This window comes from Ictalurus furcatus, chromosome 2 (genome assembly GCF_023375685.1).
Source record: "Ictalurus furcatus strain D&B chromosome 2, Billie_1.0, whole genome shotgun sequence".
Lineage (NCBI taxonomy): Eukaryota > Metazoa > Chordata > Actinopteri > Siluriformes > Ictaluridae > Ictalurus > Ictalurus furcatus.
In genome coordinates, this window is record NC_071256.1 from 35,483,325 (window position 1) to 35,501,645 (window position 18,321).

At 43.0% G+C, this 18,321-nt stretch overlaps 3 protein-coding genes across 3 annotated transcripts; 1 reads left to right on the forward strand and 2 right to left on the reverse strand.

Moving 5' to 3' along the window:
* The first annotated feature begins 6,902 nt into the window (after positions 1-6,902).
* On the forward strand, positions 6,903-9,640 carry LOC128617323 (zona pellucida sperm-binding protein 3-like). Its single transcript, XM_053640405.1, has 7 exons — positions 6,903-8,357; positions 8,440-8,558; positions 8,644-8,747; positions 8,817-8,997; positions 9,067-9,184; positions 9,263-9,348; positions 9,421-9,640. The coding sequence occupies exons 1-7, from the start codon at positions 7,821-7,823 to the stop codon at positions 9,557-9,559; spliced, it is 1,284 nt and encodes a 427-aa protein (XP_053496380.1). The 5' UTR covers positions 6,903-7,820; the 3' UTR covers positions 9,560-9,640.
* A 3,194-nt stretch (positions 9,641-12,834) lies between these two features.
* Positions 12,835-15,311, reverse strand: LOC128617715 (zona pellucida sperm-binding protein 3-like). Its single transcript, XM_053640896.1, has 5 exons — positions 14,683-15,311; positions 14,436-14,616; positions 14,252-14,373; positions 14,100-14,184; positions 12,835-12,850 (listed from the first exon to the last, which is right to left on the reverse strand). The coding sequence occupies exons 1-5, from the start codon at positions 14,813-14,815 to the stop codon at positions 12,835-12,837; spliced, it is 537 nt and encodes a 178-aa protein (XP_053496871.1). The 5' UTR covers positions 14,816-15,311.
* Positions 15,312-15,508: 197 nt separating this feature from the next.
* Positions 15,509-17,055, reverse strand: LOC128602845 (zona pellucida sperm-binding protein 3-like). The gene is made up of 3 exons (XM_053616924.1): positions 16,157-17,055; positions 15,813-16,094; positions 15,509-15,740 (listed from the first exon to the last, which is right to left on the reverse strand). Exons 1-2 carry the CDS (start codon positions 16,351-16,353, stop codon positions 15,935-15,937), a joined length of 357 nt encoding a protein of 118 aa, XP_053472899.1. The 5' UTR covers positions 16,354-17,055; the 3' UTR covers positions 15,509-15,740; positions 15,813-15,934.
* Positions 17,056-18,321: the final 1,266 nt, after the last annotated feature.

Below are 18,321 nucleotides of genomic sequence, written 5' to 3' on the forward strand. Positions count from 1 at the left end.
ACTACAGATCCTTTCACAACCAGAATATTGAGACAAGCAATACAGACAGGGCACAGGTTGTTCATATGTTGGTCCTAATATCACGTTTATGCGTGTGAACTATGGGGAAGGATGTTTGAACCAATATGATGTATGGGTTAAAGAATGTGGTTTCCCAGAAAAAGGTAGTTTTAGTTTCAGGCAGTTAGAACAGTTAAAAATCAATTTGGAAACAAAGGAGAGAGAGAGATTCCTAAAAGTAACAAAAAAGCACAGTTTTTAGCAGACTGGAAGGCATTTGGGGAAATGGTAGCGTGAGGCACAAAAAAGATAGAAAAATGTCAGGCAGGGCCCTCATCTGTTTCTCAGTGTGCTAAGTTACAGAAAGCCTATCCTGACCTGGACTCCGCCCCTCCACGGCGAACACAACCAGCAGCAGAAGCGGGTCGCTCAGCACCATCATCCGATCCACATTTTTATTCAGACCTCACTGTGCTGGAAGCTCCACCTGATTTCTCAGAAAATGAAACGCAGGACTTCTCACCACTGGGTACAAGATCAAGACTTAAGTTGAGGGAGACAAAACAACTGTCCAAAGCACATGCCCACACCTCCCCAATAAAGCCAGACGCACAGGGATCTGTACATGATGTAATAACAGCACCTATGGTGGAAGTGGCAGGGCCTGATGGGGCAATGCTCATCCACCTGCCCTGGACAATGGCAGACTGGACCCAGGATGGCAAGGCAGCCTACACAGGTGTGATTGCAGTTCTCCAACAACGACTAATTGAAGCCTTTCCTGTGCGAATGGACATGACAAAAATAGCAAAGTGCAAGCAGCAAGATTCAGAGACTGTCTCCCAGTATCTGTCTCATCTCACTGAAGTCCATGATGCAAATTAAGGGACGTAAGCACTGGCAGATGGACAAGCAGCCAAAGTCACGGCATGGGAAGCACATCTCAGAAACAGCTTCATGAGTGGTATAAAACCAAAGATCGCTACTCTCGTAAAATGTCAACGCATCACCTGGGACAGTGGAAATCTGACTCCGGTAGAACAATATCCACGTGGAGAAGCTCCTACGAGAGGCAAAGAATAGAAAGAAGGAGAAGACAGGAAGAGACCTTCTCACAACCTCTCTCACCATGATGCAAGCCATCAGCACACAAACACAGCAAATGGAAGGCAGAGGAAAAGGCCCAGGGTGGAGAGAAAAACCAAAAGTATGTGGATGAGGAAGGCCAGGTGGCAACCCCCATAGATACAACTTCACATGGTTTATCTGTGGAAAAGTTGGACATTTTGCATGAGACTGTCCAGAGCAGAACGAAGAGGAGGCCAACTGAGGGGAGGAGGAAAGGAAGGGTGAGGCACCTGGGAACAGAAGAGGTGACATCAGACACCCAAACTGTGAGTTAGCTCATAAAGAGCAGGCATATACACATACATGTACACCCAACACTGGTCAGACTAATAATTCCCAAATGCCTAAAGCAGTTATAGCCCTTAACCTTTTAAGTATAATGCCCCTCCCTTTATAAAACTGCCATGTATACCTCTTGTAATCAGTGGACAAAATGTCACTTTTTGGTAGATTTAGGAGCAACATATTCAGTAATAAAACACTGTGAATTAAAAGAAGCCCCTAAGATTAGTTCACGATCACTGCGCTCCAACGGTGTAACAGGACATTGAGTATTGGAATGGTTTTCTGAGCCACTAGCCTGTGAATGAGAAGGTGGGAAAAGAGTAACCCACCAATTCCTAATTTTGTCTTCATGTCCAGTCAATCTACTGGGCAGGGACTTAATTTGTGTTTTACATTTAAATTTGATCTCCTCACTTCAGGGAGTAACAGAAACTTATGACTCATCTTTAGGAACTCTGTCTGTTAAAGAAACAGAGCTCTGTGTTTATCAATGGTCCATGCATAACAAGCCTAGAGCCTGTGCTCGCCTAATGGCGTCAGCATATGATAAAATGAAGGACAACTAAGTTGATTTTATGCCACCCTCTACCCTCCATTGCACAGCGTAAGTGCATGAAGGAAGAGACTTTAATTTTGAGAAGGAATGGTTTACAGATGTCCCAGAGGGCAAAGAGGTGTTCCTGAAGGCACTATATTGGGGTGACACATTTTGTGCATATTCAGTCAAATTAAGCAGCACGCAGTTTCATGTGTTCTGTGTACCAGAATAAGCGCCTCATTAGCCAAAGTAAAGAACAAATAGTAGAAAGACGTGGGACTGTGGGTCAGATTATATGATAGTCTGAAAATTACAGATTGGGAACAGAAACCCACCTCCAACATATGGTACAGCCTGATGCTGGGAGTTTATAAAAAATTCTTTCAGGAAATGTGCAAGGTTAACCAGGATGTAATATGTCATGACAAGGGAATGTTTCTGAACCTTGAGACAAGCCCTACACCCGTAGAGATACACCAACAATTGAAGAAGGTGCCTCTCGGGCTGTGGGCCCAAGGGAAACATGACGTAGGCCTGATAAGGAGTGCACCACCAGTCGTGATCATGCCCAAATCTGACTTTAGGCCCAGACAATGTCAATACCCTCTTAAATCAGAAGCTATTGAGGGCATTAGACCAGTTTTCAAATCATTATTGAAGGCTGGGGTCATTGTCCCCTGTCCAGATTCGCCAGTGCGCACTCCAATATTTCCAGTAAGAAAAGCAAGAAAACCCCCACAACCTGATGAATGGTGATTTGTACAAGATTTTCAAGCGGTTAATGCAGCAGTAAAACAGAGAGCTCCAGACATGCCAAATTCTTACACTATATTAAGCCAGGTTCCAGCAAATAGCGAATGGTTTTCAGTCGTAGATTTAGCTAATGCGTTTTTTTTTCTTTTCAGTATACCTCTTGATAAAGACAGTCAGTTTTTGTTTAAATTCATATTTGACAGACGTCCTTACACTTTCACTCACTTGTTAGGGGTATTGTGAGTCATCAATGATTCACAACCAAATGCTAAAGGATAGATTCATACCTCTAACGCTTTCTCCAGGGCACAGTGTGAAACTGACACCATTATATTGTTGCAGCATCTCGCTAAGGAGGGACACAAAGCCAGTCTCTCAAAATTACAGTTTGTGCAGCAAGAAGTGAGAGTCTTGGGTCATGACATTTCTGCAAAGGGAAAGAAACTCAGCTGAAAGAGTATCTGCAATCCAGAAGATTCCCAAACCTCTGATGAGGAAACACGTTCTCTCTATCCTAGGTATGTGTTCGTATTGCAGAACTTTCATTCTAAACTATTCCATTCTAGGAGCACCGCTTAGAGAGATGGCATATGCGACAGGTTGGACAGCTCATTCTCAGGTAAGTTGGATCCTGTCCTTGCTTAGTTACCCCCATGTGTACATACAGTAGCAGCAGCAGCTGAGAAAGCTGTGGTGGCATCCAGAGACCTGGTAACCTACCAGAATTGAACCTCTTGGTTTCACATTATGTGTCATTAATTGTACTTAAACAGAAAACCTCACACCTGTTCACCCAGCAGTGGCTGCGCTATAACACTATACTACTAGATATGCCAAATGTAACTATAAAATGATATACTATCCTTAACCCTGCTATTCTTCTTCCAACAGAGGGAGACGGGGAGCCAAATGATTGTGTTGCACTAACTAACAAACTCTGCTCCCCTAGAGTCAACCTGAAGGATGTTCCATTGGAAAATCCAGATCTAATCCTTTTCGTGGATGGCTCACCTTTACGCAATCCAGAGACAGGTAACAATCGAGAGGGCTATGCAGTAGTAACCGCACACGAGACGTTCGTGTCAGGAAGTCTCCTCTCATACCTCTCAGCGCAAGCAGCTGAACTATACGCACTTTTAGAGGCCTGTAAGTATGCTAAAGCGCAAACAGTAACTATCTACACAGAGAGTAGATATGCCTTTGGGGTAGTGCATGATTTTGGGACAATTTGGAAACACAGGAATTTCCAGACGAGTTCAGGAACACACATAGCCCACCATAAACTAGTCGCTGAGCTGCTGGGCGCAGTCCCACTCCCTAAAGCTATTGCAGTATGTAAATGTGATGCACACACTAACAAATCAGATCCTGTTTTCCTAGGAAACACTCTAGCGGACAGTGCAGCAAAGCAAGCAGCTGCATCCATGGTCCCAAAACTCAAAAGAAAATAATCACTTCTTCTTTACAGCTTTCAGACCTCCAAGCATGAGCTACGGCAGAGGAAAAGGCTTTATGGCATAAAGCGGGTTGTTCCATCATTAACGGTGTGTGGTGAGGCCCACAAGGCCGCCCTTGCCTCCTTAAATACATGTTCCCATATTATGCAAAGTTGACGCATAGTCATGTGTCAAAAGGGGGAATGATAGCAGCAGTAACCAAGCATTGGTTCATAAAGAGCTTCTCTAATTACTCTAAAAATTATTCTAAAAATTTTGTTTACAATGGTTGCGCAACTCATAACGTGGGTTGAGGTTTGAAGGTAGAGAAGGCCACACACCCAATTCCAGACAAACCTTCTTCTCTAAATGGGTGGAAGCATTCCCTATGTCCAAACAGGACTCAGACATGGTAGCAAAGGCATTGCTTAGAGAAGTAATTCCTAGATGGGGAATTCCCACAAAAAATCTCCAGTGACAATGGCACACCTTTTGTGAGCCATGCCCTCGAACAGGTGCGTGAATATTTGGGTTACTGTGCAACCCTGTCCTCTGCTCTGCACTCTATCCACAAGCAGGTAAAGGCAGCACTTCCAGCTCCAGCCACGTGTCCGCTGCATGATCTGAAGTCTGAAGAGTGGGTCATGATCAAGGATTTCCGCAGAAGCAGGTGGAACAAGCTAAGGTGGTCAGGACCTTTCCAGGTCCTCTTTGTCACTCATTCAGCAGTGAAAGTCAGCCAACGAGCCACGTGGATGCACAGCAGCCACTGTAGGAGAGTGCCAGGGCCGAGCAATGAGCCTGAGAAGACGGGACTTTGACAGGAGGAGTAGAAAGTGATTCTCTATAAAGAGGCCTCTAGGAGGACCGACACTCACGAGCGACAATCTGTATATACACACCCACACACATGAGACACTGCACTCAAACATATATTCTCACACCAGTTCCACATGGTTACACAACATAAGAAACCAAGTAGCATCGAATAGCTTGCGAAATGATGGACACATAGTTTTTGGAGAAAATGTTGACGACAGGGACACTGTACTCTTAGGAGGGCTGAACTTCATTAGTGCGTACTATATAGCCACGTGACCAGGACAGAGATTAGACTATGTGACTTTGCTACCTCAACTCTTACGCCCCAAAGCTCCCTGAGCACAGACTACTGTTGCAGACTAGACACAAATCAGAAATAAACTCACAAATCACTGGGACTGTTCCTGACAACATTGGGGGTCAGGGGAATAGACCCTTAAGCTGGAAAGATAAACCAAAGCCAGATATTAGAGTTTATTGGGTGGAAGACTTATCACATCATTGCAGCAGAAAGTGTGCATGACGCCCACACTTTTAACCAAATTTGGTATTTAGCTTATTGTGTTAACGGGACTAAGTGCCTAAGCTGACGTGATTTCTATAGGTCCCACATAAGCTCGCAAAGTTCTTTATTAGACTATTGCTGCAGATTGGACAACAATTAGTAGTTAAAAGCCTGTATGCCAAGATAAAGGCTACCTCTATATCGCCTTTGTAAACTGTTCTGTATCGCCTTTGGTCATAAGAATCATTACCAACAATGCTACCCACACAATGTAACACATCCCCTCATCACACAGACACATAATGGTTTTTCTATCATTGAACACATGCGGTCTGCAATACGCAACCCTCCTCAGACTAGCGAAATGGGGTTTGATTGGCTTAACTCAGTACTCGGGGGGGATGGGGAAGGATGGGGTTCGTGGATATTAACTGTCTGTCTAACAATAGATACAATGATTCTTTTTGTCTTGCTTATTTTGCCTTGTATTGTTTCTCTCGTTCGGAGCAGTCTTTCACGCTCGTTGAAATCACTAATGACCAAATGCTGATGTTGACAGACTGATTACGATCCCTATGATGACCAACCTGACTTGTATCCTAAACCTGACTGAGTATCAGATCCTCCCAGCGACACTGACGATGACGACCCATTGACAACCATTTCACGTCTATTGTAAATATTCCTTTGACCATGACGACTCTCATTTCACCCTAAATGAGCTTGCTTGACCACAGGGTACTTTATATCCACAAAAACAGCCTTAGCGCCTTCATTATGTCTGTTTTATGATGAATTCAGTGAAAGGATTCTGAAGTTCTGATGTATTCACAGCATAGTAATTTCTCTGTTAATTTTAGTTATCATATTTTGTAATGATAAAATGGGGGAAATGTGAGGGAAATTATTCATTTTTACTTTGTAATAGTTTTGTTCTTGTTCTGTTCATGTAAATCTGAGGATAACATTAAAGAAGGCCATGTCATTTGTATTAATACAGAATGTTTATCTGCTTACAGAGACACAAATATGTCTTTCTGTTAAAGGTTCGACCCTGAAACAAAGCCTGTTTGAACTGCCTCAAACTACTCCTTATTGGTACAAAGAAGTGTATCGTGCCCTGTGCTTCATATATATATTGTAGAGGTTCAGCACAAGCACTTCAGAGCGCTCTCATTCTTCTATCCTGCATTCTTCTATCCTGTATTCATCCTTCTGTAATAAACCTTTTCACCTCAGAGGACGAGTCTGCGTGTGTTGTCTAATTTCCGCGACACTTTATACCAGGCTCATCACATCAGCTTTACATCTATAAATTTTAATGACTTTCCACCATAATGTTTTCCCAAATTAAGCATATGTGGATTTATATAAATATAGAGTCATTGGTACTGCCGTTCAACAATGTGCCGCTGCGGGTCCTTGTAGACAGCTGTGTGGTCACTGCTGTCCCTGACATAAATGCAGTCCCCAGATATTCCTTTATTTTGTACTATGGGTGAGTGAGGTTCTTTGGGCCTTTATAAGCTGGCCAGCAAAACCGTAACTGCAATTATAGTATCCAGTTTCCACTTCATACCCCAAATTCAAACAGCTAAGCAGGGGTTTCAGATGGAAGTATTCAGGTTTCGGCTAGGGAATGATAGCTTGGTAAGTAATTACTGTTTACAGTGTAACTGGCACATTTAACTGTCAATGTGACATGGACTCTTTTGCCAGGTCTACATTACTACATGCATTGAGAAGGCAAGGCAATGTCTGCCCCTCCTGATGCTGAGCACAAGGCTTGCGCATTCTCTGGCAATAGGTATGTTCCTGTGACCCTAAAATGGTACAGTGCTGATGAGATGTGATTACTTTATGACATTATGATCTCTTCCCAGATGGGCTGCTGCATATGGCTTTTATTATAATTTTTTTTTGTTTTGTTTGTTTTCATTTGTTTATTTAAGCCATATTGTTATAAATAAGAGCGGCCCCACTTTAATTAAGCTGCCTTTATGTTTGTTTTGCAGCTCACAATAAATGTCCTGTGGCAACACAAGACATTTCAGTTTTTTATATTTCTTTTTTCACGTCCTCAATCAAGGACTAAAATTACATTTCAGTTCTATGTTTGGCAAATTGCTTAGGTAGGTCATGTGACCTAGACAATTAAGAGCATTAAGCACTTGGTCCAATCAAATGCAAGGGGCAGTAAAATTCTAATTGCTGTCATCTGTTAGGCAGCCCAATTAGTAACTCAACAGGCTCAGAAGAAAATCAGGATGTTTAGAAATGCTTGAATACCTGTCTGCATAAATAGGAGGTGCTCTGAGAGTACTGGTATATTGGCACTTGTCTGTTAGCAACAATGGGTTTCAAACAAGTGGGCTTTGCAGTGCTGTTGTTATTGGCAGTTGGGTTTTCAGCAGCACAATGGCCAGGATTGAGGAATGTTCCTGCTGGAGTTCACCCTAACAAGCCAGGTCACCCTTCACTGCAAATGAGTGCTGGATTGCCTTCTCAGTGGGTACAAAGTGGAAGCCCTGCTGTAGCCCCACTTGGGCTGCATCTTCAGAATCCTTCAGATGCTCAAGCCCAGCCAGTGAAGAAACTGACTTGGCGTTTTCCAGCAGCACCACAAATCCCAACCCCACCAGCAGCACCACAAATCCCAACACCAGTGCACTTAGCAACACCATCTGAAGCTGCTCCTACCCAGGGTGTAACGGCAAGGTGCAATGAGTCTGCAGTGTACGTAGAGGTGAGAAAAGACCTGCTTAGTACCAGTGCACCCCTCAATATTACTGCTCTCACACTGGGAGGCTGTGCTGCCAAAGGGGTGGATGTTTCTTCTCAAGTCCTTGTGTATGAATCCCCATTGCATGGCTGCAACAGCAAGTTGACCGTGAGTCTCTTATTGCTAAATACCTTAGTTGTGCTTTAAGCCCATTATTGGACCTCAATTTACATTTACATCTCTCATTCAGGTGACTACAAATGAGCTGGTCTATATCTTCAACCTTAGTACTGCTTCGGCTCCTTTAAGTAGTAGTCCCATTCTAAGGAGTGCTGCTGTTAAGATTCTCATTGAGTGTCACTATCTGAGGTATTGCTCCATTCCAAAAAACCTGTTTGGGTTTACTTGGGAAGATGTGCTGATTTGTGAGGGTCCTGTCTTGAATGCTTTCCAGATTCCACAATGTGAGTAGCAGTGCTCTCCTGCCTGCTTGGATTCCATATGCCTCTGCCCAAGGTGCTGAGGAACATCTTGTTTTCTCCTTGAGGCTCATGATGGGTTTGTATCATGGTTAAATTGTAGCTTGCTTGTTTGAGGATGGGTTAATAATGAAGCTGCTTCTTGTAGATGACTGGATATCTGAAAGACCTTCCGACTACTACTACCACCTGGGTGAGCTTATAAATGTTGAGGCATCGGTGGTGCAGTTCAACCATGTGCCTCTGCGTGTCTTTGTAGACAGCTGTGTCACCACTGCTGTCCCTGATATAAATGCCGTCCCCAGATATTCCTTCATTGAGAACCATGGGTGAGTGAGGTTTATTTGTAGTCTTTTGTAAGTTGTCCTGAACATTCCTAACTGTGTAAATCCTTCCAGGTGCTTGGTGGATGCCAAGCTTACGCAGTCCAATTCCCACTTCATGCCCCAAACTCAAGCAGCTAAACTGGGGTTTCAGGTGGAGGCATTCAAGTTTCAGCAAGTGACCAGTAGCTGGGTAGGTGATGACTGTTTGGGCAGGGGTGATGGGCATGTTTAGCTGTCAGGATGTAACCTGTTCTCCCTTTGTTGCCAGGTCTACATTGCATGCATCTTGAAGGCAACAGCAGCATCTGCCCCTGCTGATGCTGAGCACAAGGCTTGTTCCTTTTCAGGCAATAGGTATGTTGCTGTGGCAGTGATGGTATAGTGTAGATGAGCTGTGACTACTAACACACTACTGTTTCTTCCTAGATGGACTGCTGCATATGGTGCTGACCAGGTATGCAGTTGTTGCAGCAGCAGCTGTGGTTTGAGGAAGGGACGTGATCTGTCATCAGGGCAAGGTATTTGGGAGAACCATGTTTATGTAATCGGTCATCATGCTATATGACCTGAACTGCCACTACACAACCCCTGATTCTGTTGTGGTTTTGTACCCTGCTCATGCATTTTCTTTCATTTGCAGGCTTGCAACTGGAGAAAGAAGTGAGCCTTGGCCCAATCATGGTTCTGGAAAATGTCTGGTAGTCTAATGACTGTCTAAATAAAATTTTATAACTTGTATGTCTTGTTATGCCTCACTACTTCTGAAACACAATTGGGTATGCTGTTGTCTTGTAATGGGCAGTGTGCAAGCAGGGACTCTGGCAAAATTAATTTGCCACATAATTAAGAGGGCTAGCCAGAAGATGGTTGACATTAAGGTGCCATCTAAACTTTCCTTTTTTACTAGAACCCTCCATGCCTGTGGTCCCTATAGATTTGTGCCTTTACCCAAGAGAGAAGCTATGAACAAAAGGTGTAAACCAAGATGTTTTCAGCCCAGTCTGGGACTGTTGGGAGTCCTGAACACCTAATTGGAAGGCGAAGTTACACCTTCTGGCTCTTGGTGTTGTGGAATGATTCAAGCTTGGCACTGAATTGGTGATAAAAGCATTTGTCCCCAATTGAATAGACTTGAAGGAATACTACATGCTATGCTGGAAGGATTTTTCTATTTCTAAATAGATTTCTTTTTTTTCAACTCCCTGCACAGGAGCTCCATCAGTCTAAAAGGATCCTGGTATTTCTTGCAGTGATGCTTGTAGCCACATAATTAAAGGCCTCTGCTTTAGTGGCAATTTTTAGTAATCCAGCCTTGCTGGGATTGCCACTGTAGCTTTTAAATGGAATTCTAAGGTTCCTGACTTGACAAACCACACTTGGTGCACCCCCTTCCTGAGTAAACTTCTTGTTCTTTTAAAAAGGATTTGCAGAAAACTTTAACTGGCAGCTCAAAGTTTTTGGGTTGATTGGTCCCAACTGACACTATATATATATATATTTAAATGTAACATAACTTTCCATCAACTTAAGTTCTAACAATCACTGCAAGTAGTGGCTTTTGGGTAAACTACACAGATTTGAAATCCAGTACTGTATCTTGTGCCAAGAACCTCATTGTCATGGTGTTCAAAGATTTGCTTTTGAGGTGCACTAAAAAACTGGTGCTCCTTACAGCTATTCATGTTGTAACTGGCATGATATTGACAATGAGTTACAAAGCATAAAAATGCACATCATACCAATTACCTTTTTTTTTTTCCTAGTGGCAAACACAACCTGAAATGCACCATGTTACTCATAAAACAGTTTAATAGCACAAGGAATAAAAGTTCATGCCTTTTTGTTTTACTCCTGGGCAATACATATTTGTCAAAGTGAATAATTGGTTGTTGGAGCAACAGGCAGGAAACTGAACATTGGCAATTAACTGTCCTTGAGTATGCTAGTACATATGGTAGTCTTATCATGCCTCTTCCTCGTCGGAATATCTATTATCTGACTACAGCATGTTTGAATCCTCTCTAACTCATCAGAGAGACCTTTAGGCAGTCCAAGCCAAACTGGGTTGGTATACTCACCGGGTGTATAAAAGTCAAATATATTTGCATTAAAATATTGCATGTGTAGTGAGGCATGCACCATGATTTAAACGTCACCATTATTAACTATGTGGACAATGAGCTATCTCTCTACCACCATATATAAGCTGTTTATGCCTCACAGAATGGGTCATGGTCCAAAACACTCCCCTCCCTTTCGTTGCTACGGACTACAGAGGTACGTGTTTTTAGCTTTGTCGCTTAGCTGTTTGATAGTGTTACCAACTTATATCCTGTGATTTACTTGTTTAGTGTGACATTGGGCTACTGAGACTGTGTACATGTGTGGTGTGCTGTCAGGGCCCCCATCTGTGTAGCATAGCATTTTAACATATCCCTGGTCGGAGCGCCAGATGTTGCTGTCACAACTATTAAAGAAGCTATCATATGATTTTCATATGTGCCATCGTGAATATTGTGTCATCGGATAGGTAAATTGTTCAGTTCTATTATTAGAGCTAAATGATCTCATATGCTTTCCAAATTGCGGTTGTAACACTTGTTTGTTCTCAGGGTCCTTGATTTTGCATGCATTAAGGCAGACTGAGTGAGTGCGGTCGTTTTGATATAGCTCCTCCCCCTCACTTGCAGAGCCATGTTGCTGATTGGTTTTGCTTTGCTCTGCTTCGCTTTTGTTTTTGGTGTCCAGTCAGGCCTCCGTCTAATACCCAAGTGGGTGGGAAGGTCCCTTCTTTCTTCTTTTTTTTGTTGTTGTATTAATGTTTTTTTCTTTTGTTTTATCTGTGTTGGTATAACTTTGTGTTGGTTACCGTCACTAACCTCAGTTTTCTCAACTTCAACTGTATTGTAACTGTCTTTATCAATTGTGCTGATACTGCTATGTAGTAGTAATGGTTTTGGTCAGTCTTGATAAACTTGCTACCTGTAATCAGTTTGAACTCAGGGTTATCTCTGTTTTTGTAATAAGTTTTTTTTTTTCTTTTTTCTTCACTAAGGGTCGACCCTTCATTAAGGGTCGTGATTATTGCTGTGTTTATTTGCAGTGAATTTTGTGGGTATGATTCTGATTGGTGGAATTCTTTTCCCTTTTGTAGAGCTGGTGCTGTCGTACTAGCCTGCCCTTCATACAGGAAGCCTCAGTCCTCCTATGATTATTATTAATTTCTTTTTGTGTCTGTTTTATTTGACCAATGCCTCACTGTGTTGGTTGCTGTTTTTAAAAAAATAATTGTCAAGTCTTTTTAGCTTTAAATACAATTTATTTTTGTATGGAAACCCATACCTCTTGCCTTTTCTAAGTGGATTGTAGTTGTGTGCCATTGTTTGGATTGTTTCCCCGTTTCCTTGGTGTGGCGTAGTCATTACAAACGAGCCACTTGCTACACAGGGCAGACCCGCTCTCTTTGCGTCACTAAGATAATAGATCCTTGGACGTGACTTTGCAATCAAACCGTTATGTCTGCATATATTTGGACAGTGACACTATTTGCATCATTTTGGCTTTGTACACCACCACAATGTATTTGAAATGAAACTACTGAGATACAATTAAACTGCAGACTTTCAGCTTTAATTCAAGGGCTTGAACAAAAATTTCATGAACATTGTCACAAAGCTACACAAAAATTTGTTATTTTACATAAAGCTGCAAGTTTACACACTGATTAGAGGCTAGGGCTAGCTCTCTCTTGATTTAAGTCACAACTGCAAATACAAATCTTGTAGTAAAAGGTTTTATTTCAAAACAAGTCAAACATCTCAACCATGATCAGACCAAGGGTTACTTGTGGTGCCAGCTGATACACCAGAAGACAAAAGCAGACAAAAGTTCAGTAGCATACAAAAAGAAAAGACTAAAGAAAACCATGAAGTCTTCTGGAATTTGAAGGTAAAAACAGATGGGGCCAAAGTCCAGACTCCACAGAATACATAATTCATCCAGTCAAAGCCTTCATGAACCAAGTCATGTGCTGAAACAAGCTGAGCATTACACAAGGCACTGGATCCCTAGGGTTCATTAATGCTGGATTCATGGTGCCTTGCAAGTTGCAATAACACTTCCCACCTCATGGTGGACAAATACACCATGGAGCCCAACACAAAAGCATGTAGCTCCTAAAAGGCCACTTTAACTGGATGTTCATTTACAGGCCTGAGTGTCTGCTGGTGCCTTTCTACTTCAGTGAACTTCAAACATTCTTTTCGATTCCCGCCGCTGCTCTGTGGGTGTGGAGTTTGCACGTTCTTTCTGCATTTGAGGGGTTTCCTCCCCCAGTCTAAAGACATGCCTTGTAGGCTGATTGGCATGTCCAAATTGTCCTTAGTGTGTGAATGCGTGTGTGATTGTGCCCTGCGAAGCGTTGGTCCTGAGACCCCTGGGGTAGGCCCAGGGCTCCCCTGCAACCCAGTGTTGGATAAAGGGTACAGAAAATGGATGAACATTTGCAACATTTGGACTGACCTTGCAGAACAGCAACAGGCCCTAGCAAGTAGTCTTTACAAGCAGGTAGTCAGGGAAAAACAAGCAACATTGGGAACAAGCTAGCTAGCTAACTAACATTAGCTACAACAACGTTGAGGATTACCCTTTCAAGATTGCAGTTAGCAGGGTTAGTTTTATAGATTTTAACCAAGTATTAATTGATCTTAAGCCAATACTGCTGTAAACCAATTTGAAAGTATAGAAGCAGTACTTTAAACTGTTCACTGTGAGCCATGTTGATTTGAGGTGACTAAACAGGGAAAGAACTTTATTGAGAAGCAGCTGAGAAGATGGAGGGGCATTTCTCAATGGCTTTTACTAGTTGTAGATGGGGAATTACAAGTTGCAACTTTGCCTCAAAGACTGTATAAGGATTTCCAGATGAACGTTTTCACTGTACCTTTGCCTGATTGAGCTCGTCCCTTCCTCAAGCTGCAGTGGCTGTTGCAACAGCTGCACACCTGGTCAGCACCATATGCAACAGACCATCTAGGAAGATATCATAATGCTTTAGTAATTACAGATCATCTGCACTGTACCATTTTAGGGTCATCAGAACATACCTATTGCCAGAGAATGAGCAAGCTTTTTGCTCAGCATCAGGAGGGGAAGACGCTGCTGTTGCCATCAAGACGCACATAATGTAGACTTGGCAAGAGTTGTCCAAGTCACATTGACAGTTAAAGGTCCCAGTTACACTGTAAACAATCATTACTTACCAAGCTACCATTCCCTTGCTGAAACCTGAATGCCTCCATCTGAAACCCCTGCTTAGCTGTGCCAGTTTGGGGCATGAAGCGGGAAATGGACGCTATAATCTTGGAATCAACCAGGCACCTAGAAGGACGCAGTTAGGGTTTTGCTGGTTGGCTTACAAATGCACAAAGAACCTCCCTCACCCATAATTCTCAATGAAGGCATATTTGGGGACTCCATTTATGTCAGGGACAACAGTGGCCACACAGATGTCTACAAAGACACACAGGAGCACATGGTTTAACTGCACCACAGATGCCTCAATATTTATAAGCTCACCCAGCTGGAAGACGTAGTCCGAAGGTCTTTCAAATATCCAGTCATCTACAAGAAGCTTCATTAGTAACTCATCCTCAAACAAGCAAGCTACAGTTCAACCATGATACAAACCAGTCATGAGCCTCAAGGAGAAAAGGAGATGTTCCTCAGCAGCTTGAGCAGAAGCATATGGAACCCAAGCAGGCAGTAGACTTCTGGAGACAGCATCACTGTTCCAGTTCCCCCCCCCCCGCCGGTGGAGCATCTTTCAAGTCAGGCATCATAAAACATGCACAATGGCAAATCCCACCTAGGCCAGGTTACCCAAAAAAAAAAAAAAAAGCGCAGATGCATTTAATTATGTGGATACAAGAATAATTTAGAAGCTTGCAAGAAATACCAGGATTCTTTTAGACTGATGGGAGCCCCTACCAGTTTAGCCTTTGACAGGTGCAGAGAAGTAGAAAAACCTTCCAGCATACCATGTATTACTTCAAATCTAGTCAACTGGGGACAACTGTGTTAACCACCACTTCTGTGCCAAGCAAGAAACATTCCAGAACACCAAGAGCCATAAGGTGTAACTTCACCTTCCAATTAAATATACAGGGCTCCAACAGGCCCAGTCCAGGCAGAAAACATCTTGGTTTATTTAAGCCTTTTGTCAATAGCTTTTCTGGGGTAAAAACACATGTAGGGACTACCAGAGCACACCCTGCCTGTAAAGTGGATCATTTGGATGGCACCTTAATGTCAGTTATCTTCTGGCTAACCCTCTTAATTATGCAGTCACTTAGTTGTTCCAGAGCCCCTGGTTGCACTCTGACCATACCCAATTGTGTGTCAGAAGTAACAAGGCATCACAAGATGTGCAAGTTATAAAATTTTATTTAGACAAAGTCGTTAGACTACCAGACATTTTCTAGAACCATGATCGGGCCAAGGCTCACTTCTTTCTCCAGCTGAAAGCCTGCAAATAAAGGTAAAATGCATGAACAGGTTACAAAGCCACAATGCAAACAGAATCATGGGTGTGTAGTGGCAATTCAGCTTGTAGCATGCAAAGACAAATTACATGAACATGGTTCTCCCAAATACCTTGCTCTGATGGGAGATCACGTCCCTTCCTCGAGCCACAGCTGCTGCTGCAACAACTGCATACCTGGTCAGCACCATATGCAGCGGTCCATCTAGGAAGAAACAGTAGTGCATTAGTAGTCACAGCACACCTGCACTGTACCAACACTGCCACAGCAACATACCTATTGCCTGAGAAGGAACAAGCCTTGTGCTCAGCATCAGCAGGGGCAGATGCTGCTGTTGCCTTCAAGATGCATGCGATATAGAACTGGCAACAAAGGGAGAACAAGTTACATTCTGGCAGCTAAACAGGCCCATCACCCCTGCCCAAACAGTCATCACCTACCCAGCTACTGTTCACATGCTGAAACTTGAATGCCTCCAGCTGAAACCCCAGTTTAGCCGCCTGAGTTTGGGGCACGAAGCGGGAACTGGAATGCGCAATCTTGGCATCAATCAAGCACCTGGAAGGATTTACAGTTAGGAACATTCAGGACAGCTTACAAAAGGCTCAAACTTCACTCACCCATGGCTTTCAATGAAGGAATATCTGGGGACTGCATTTACATCAGGGACAGCAGTGGCCACACAGCTGTCCACAAAAACACGCAGGGGCACATGGTTGAACTGCACCACCGATGCCTCAATATTTATAAGCTCACCCAGCTGGAAGACGTAGTCCCAAGGTCTTTCAAATATCCAGTCATCTACAAGAAGACTCATTAGTAACTCATCCTCAAACAAGCAAGCTACAGTTCAACCATGATACAAACCAGTCATGAGCCTCAGGAAGAAAAGGAGGCGTTCCTCAGCAGCTTGAGCAGAAGCATATGGAATCCAAGCAGGTAGGAGAGCACTGCTACTCACATTGTGGAATCTGGGAAGCATTCAAAACAAGACCATCACAAATGAGCACATCCTCCCAAGTAAACCCAAACAGATCTTGGAATGGAGCAGTACCTCATATAGTGACACTCAATGAAAACCATAGCACCAGGACTTCTTAAAATGGGAGCACTACTTATAGGTGCTGAAGCACTACCAAGGGTGAAGATGTAGACCAGTTCATTTGCAGTAACCTGAATGAGATGCAATTGTAAATTGAGGTCTGATAGTGAGCTTAAAGCAAGACTAAGGTATTTAGCAATAGAAGACTTACAGTCAACTTGCTGTTGCAGCCATGCAATGGTGATTCATAGACGAGGACTTGAGAAGAAACATCCACCCCTTTGGCAGCACAGCCTCCCAGTGTGAGAGCAGCAATATTGAGGGGTGCACTAGTACCAAACAGGTCTTTTCTCACCTCTACATACACTGCAGTCTCATTGCACCTTGCTGTTACACTCTGGGCAGGAACAGCATTAGACGGTCTCACAAAGTTCACTGGTGCTGGTGGGGTTGGGATTTGTGGTGCTGCTGGATAACGCCAAGTCATCTTCTTCATTGGCCTCTGCATTACTTGCTGGTCTTGAGCATCTGAAGGATTTTGAAGATGCAGCCCAAGTGGGACTACAGCAGGGCTTCCACTCTGGGGACCACTTTGCATCCACTGAGAAGGCAACCCAGCACTCACTTGCATTGGAGAATGACCTGGCTTGTTAGGTCGAAGCCCAGCAGAAACATCCATCAATCCTGGCCATTGTGCTGCTGACAACCCAACTACAAATATCAACAGCAAACAAAACCTCACTTGATTGAAACCCATTGCTATTAACAGACAAGTGCAAATACACCACTTGTTGGAGAGCACCTCCTATTTATGCAGGCAGGTATTCAAGCGTTTCTTAACATCCTGACGTTCTTCTGAGTCTGTTGAGTTACTAATTGGACTGCCTAACAGATGACAGCATTTAGAATTTTACTCCACCTTGCATTTGATTGGACCAAGCGCTTAATTCTCTTAATTGTATAGGTCACATGACCTAGCTAAGCAATTTGCCAAACATACAACTGAAATGTAACGTTAGTCCTTCATTGAGGATGTGAGGTAAAAAAGAAATATAAAAAACTGAAATGTCTTGTGTTGCCACAGAACATTTATAGTGAGCTGCAAAGAACCCCCCATACCTGCAGCTTAATTAAAGTGGGGCTATTTCTGTAGGGGTATTCCTGGGGGGTATTGCAGAAAACAGGGTTAACTTACTGTCACATAAACCCTGAGCTCTCAGTTGATTAACCCAACCCTTGCTTACTCAGAGTATGTCAGTTCCAGAACACCGGTTAGAGTAAGTTCAGTCAATCTCCAATTGGTAACTCAGATGTAATGCGCTTGCTCGGCAAGTAAATAAAGACATTATCAATGGATCACCCATTTCAGGAGTCACCATGGAAAGCCACCACAGAAAAAAAGCGAGCTGCATACTTCAGCGAAGCAGAGTTATAGGTTTTAATGCATGCTTATCAGAAATATAAACCATGCATTAGGAGAGAGAGCTAGCTTGGGGAAAAGTACCAGATTGAGTAAATGCTTGAATTCATAAGTTCATAAATATCTGAAAAGTTTCGTTTCATTATGATGCTAAATTAAACATTGATCCTATTATACCCATGCCGTAACATTTAATAGATATGCATTTACATTTAGCCTTGCATCAACATCTTAACATTGTACATAGTACTAATAATATAATAGGCTTTTTATTTTATCAGGTGTAATTTTTCTGGACCCAGAAGAGCTTGGAGCCAAGTCAA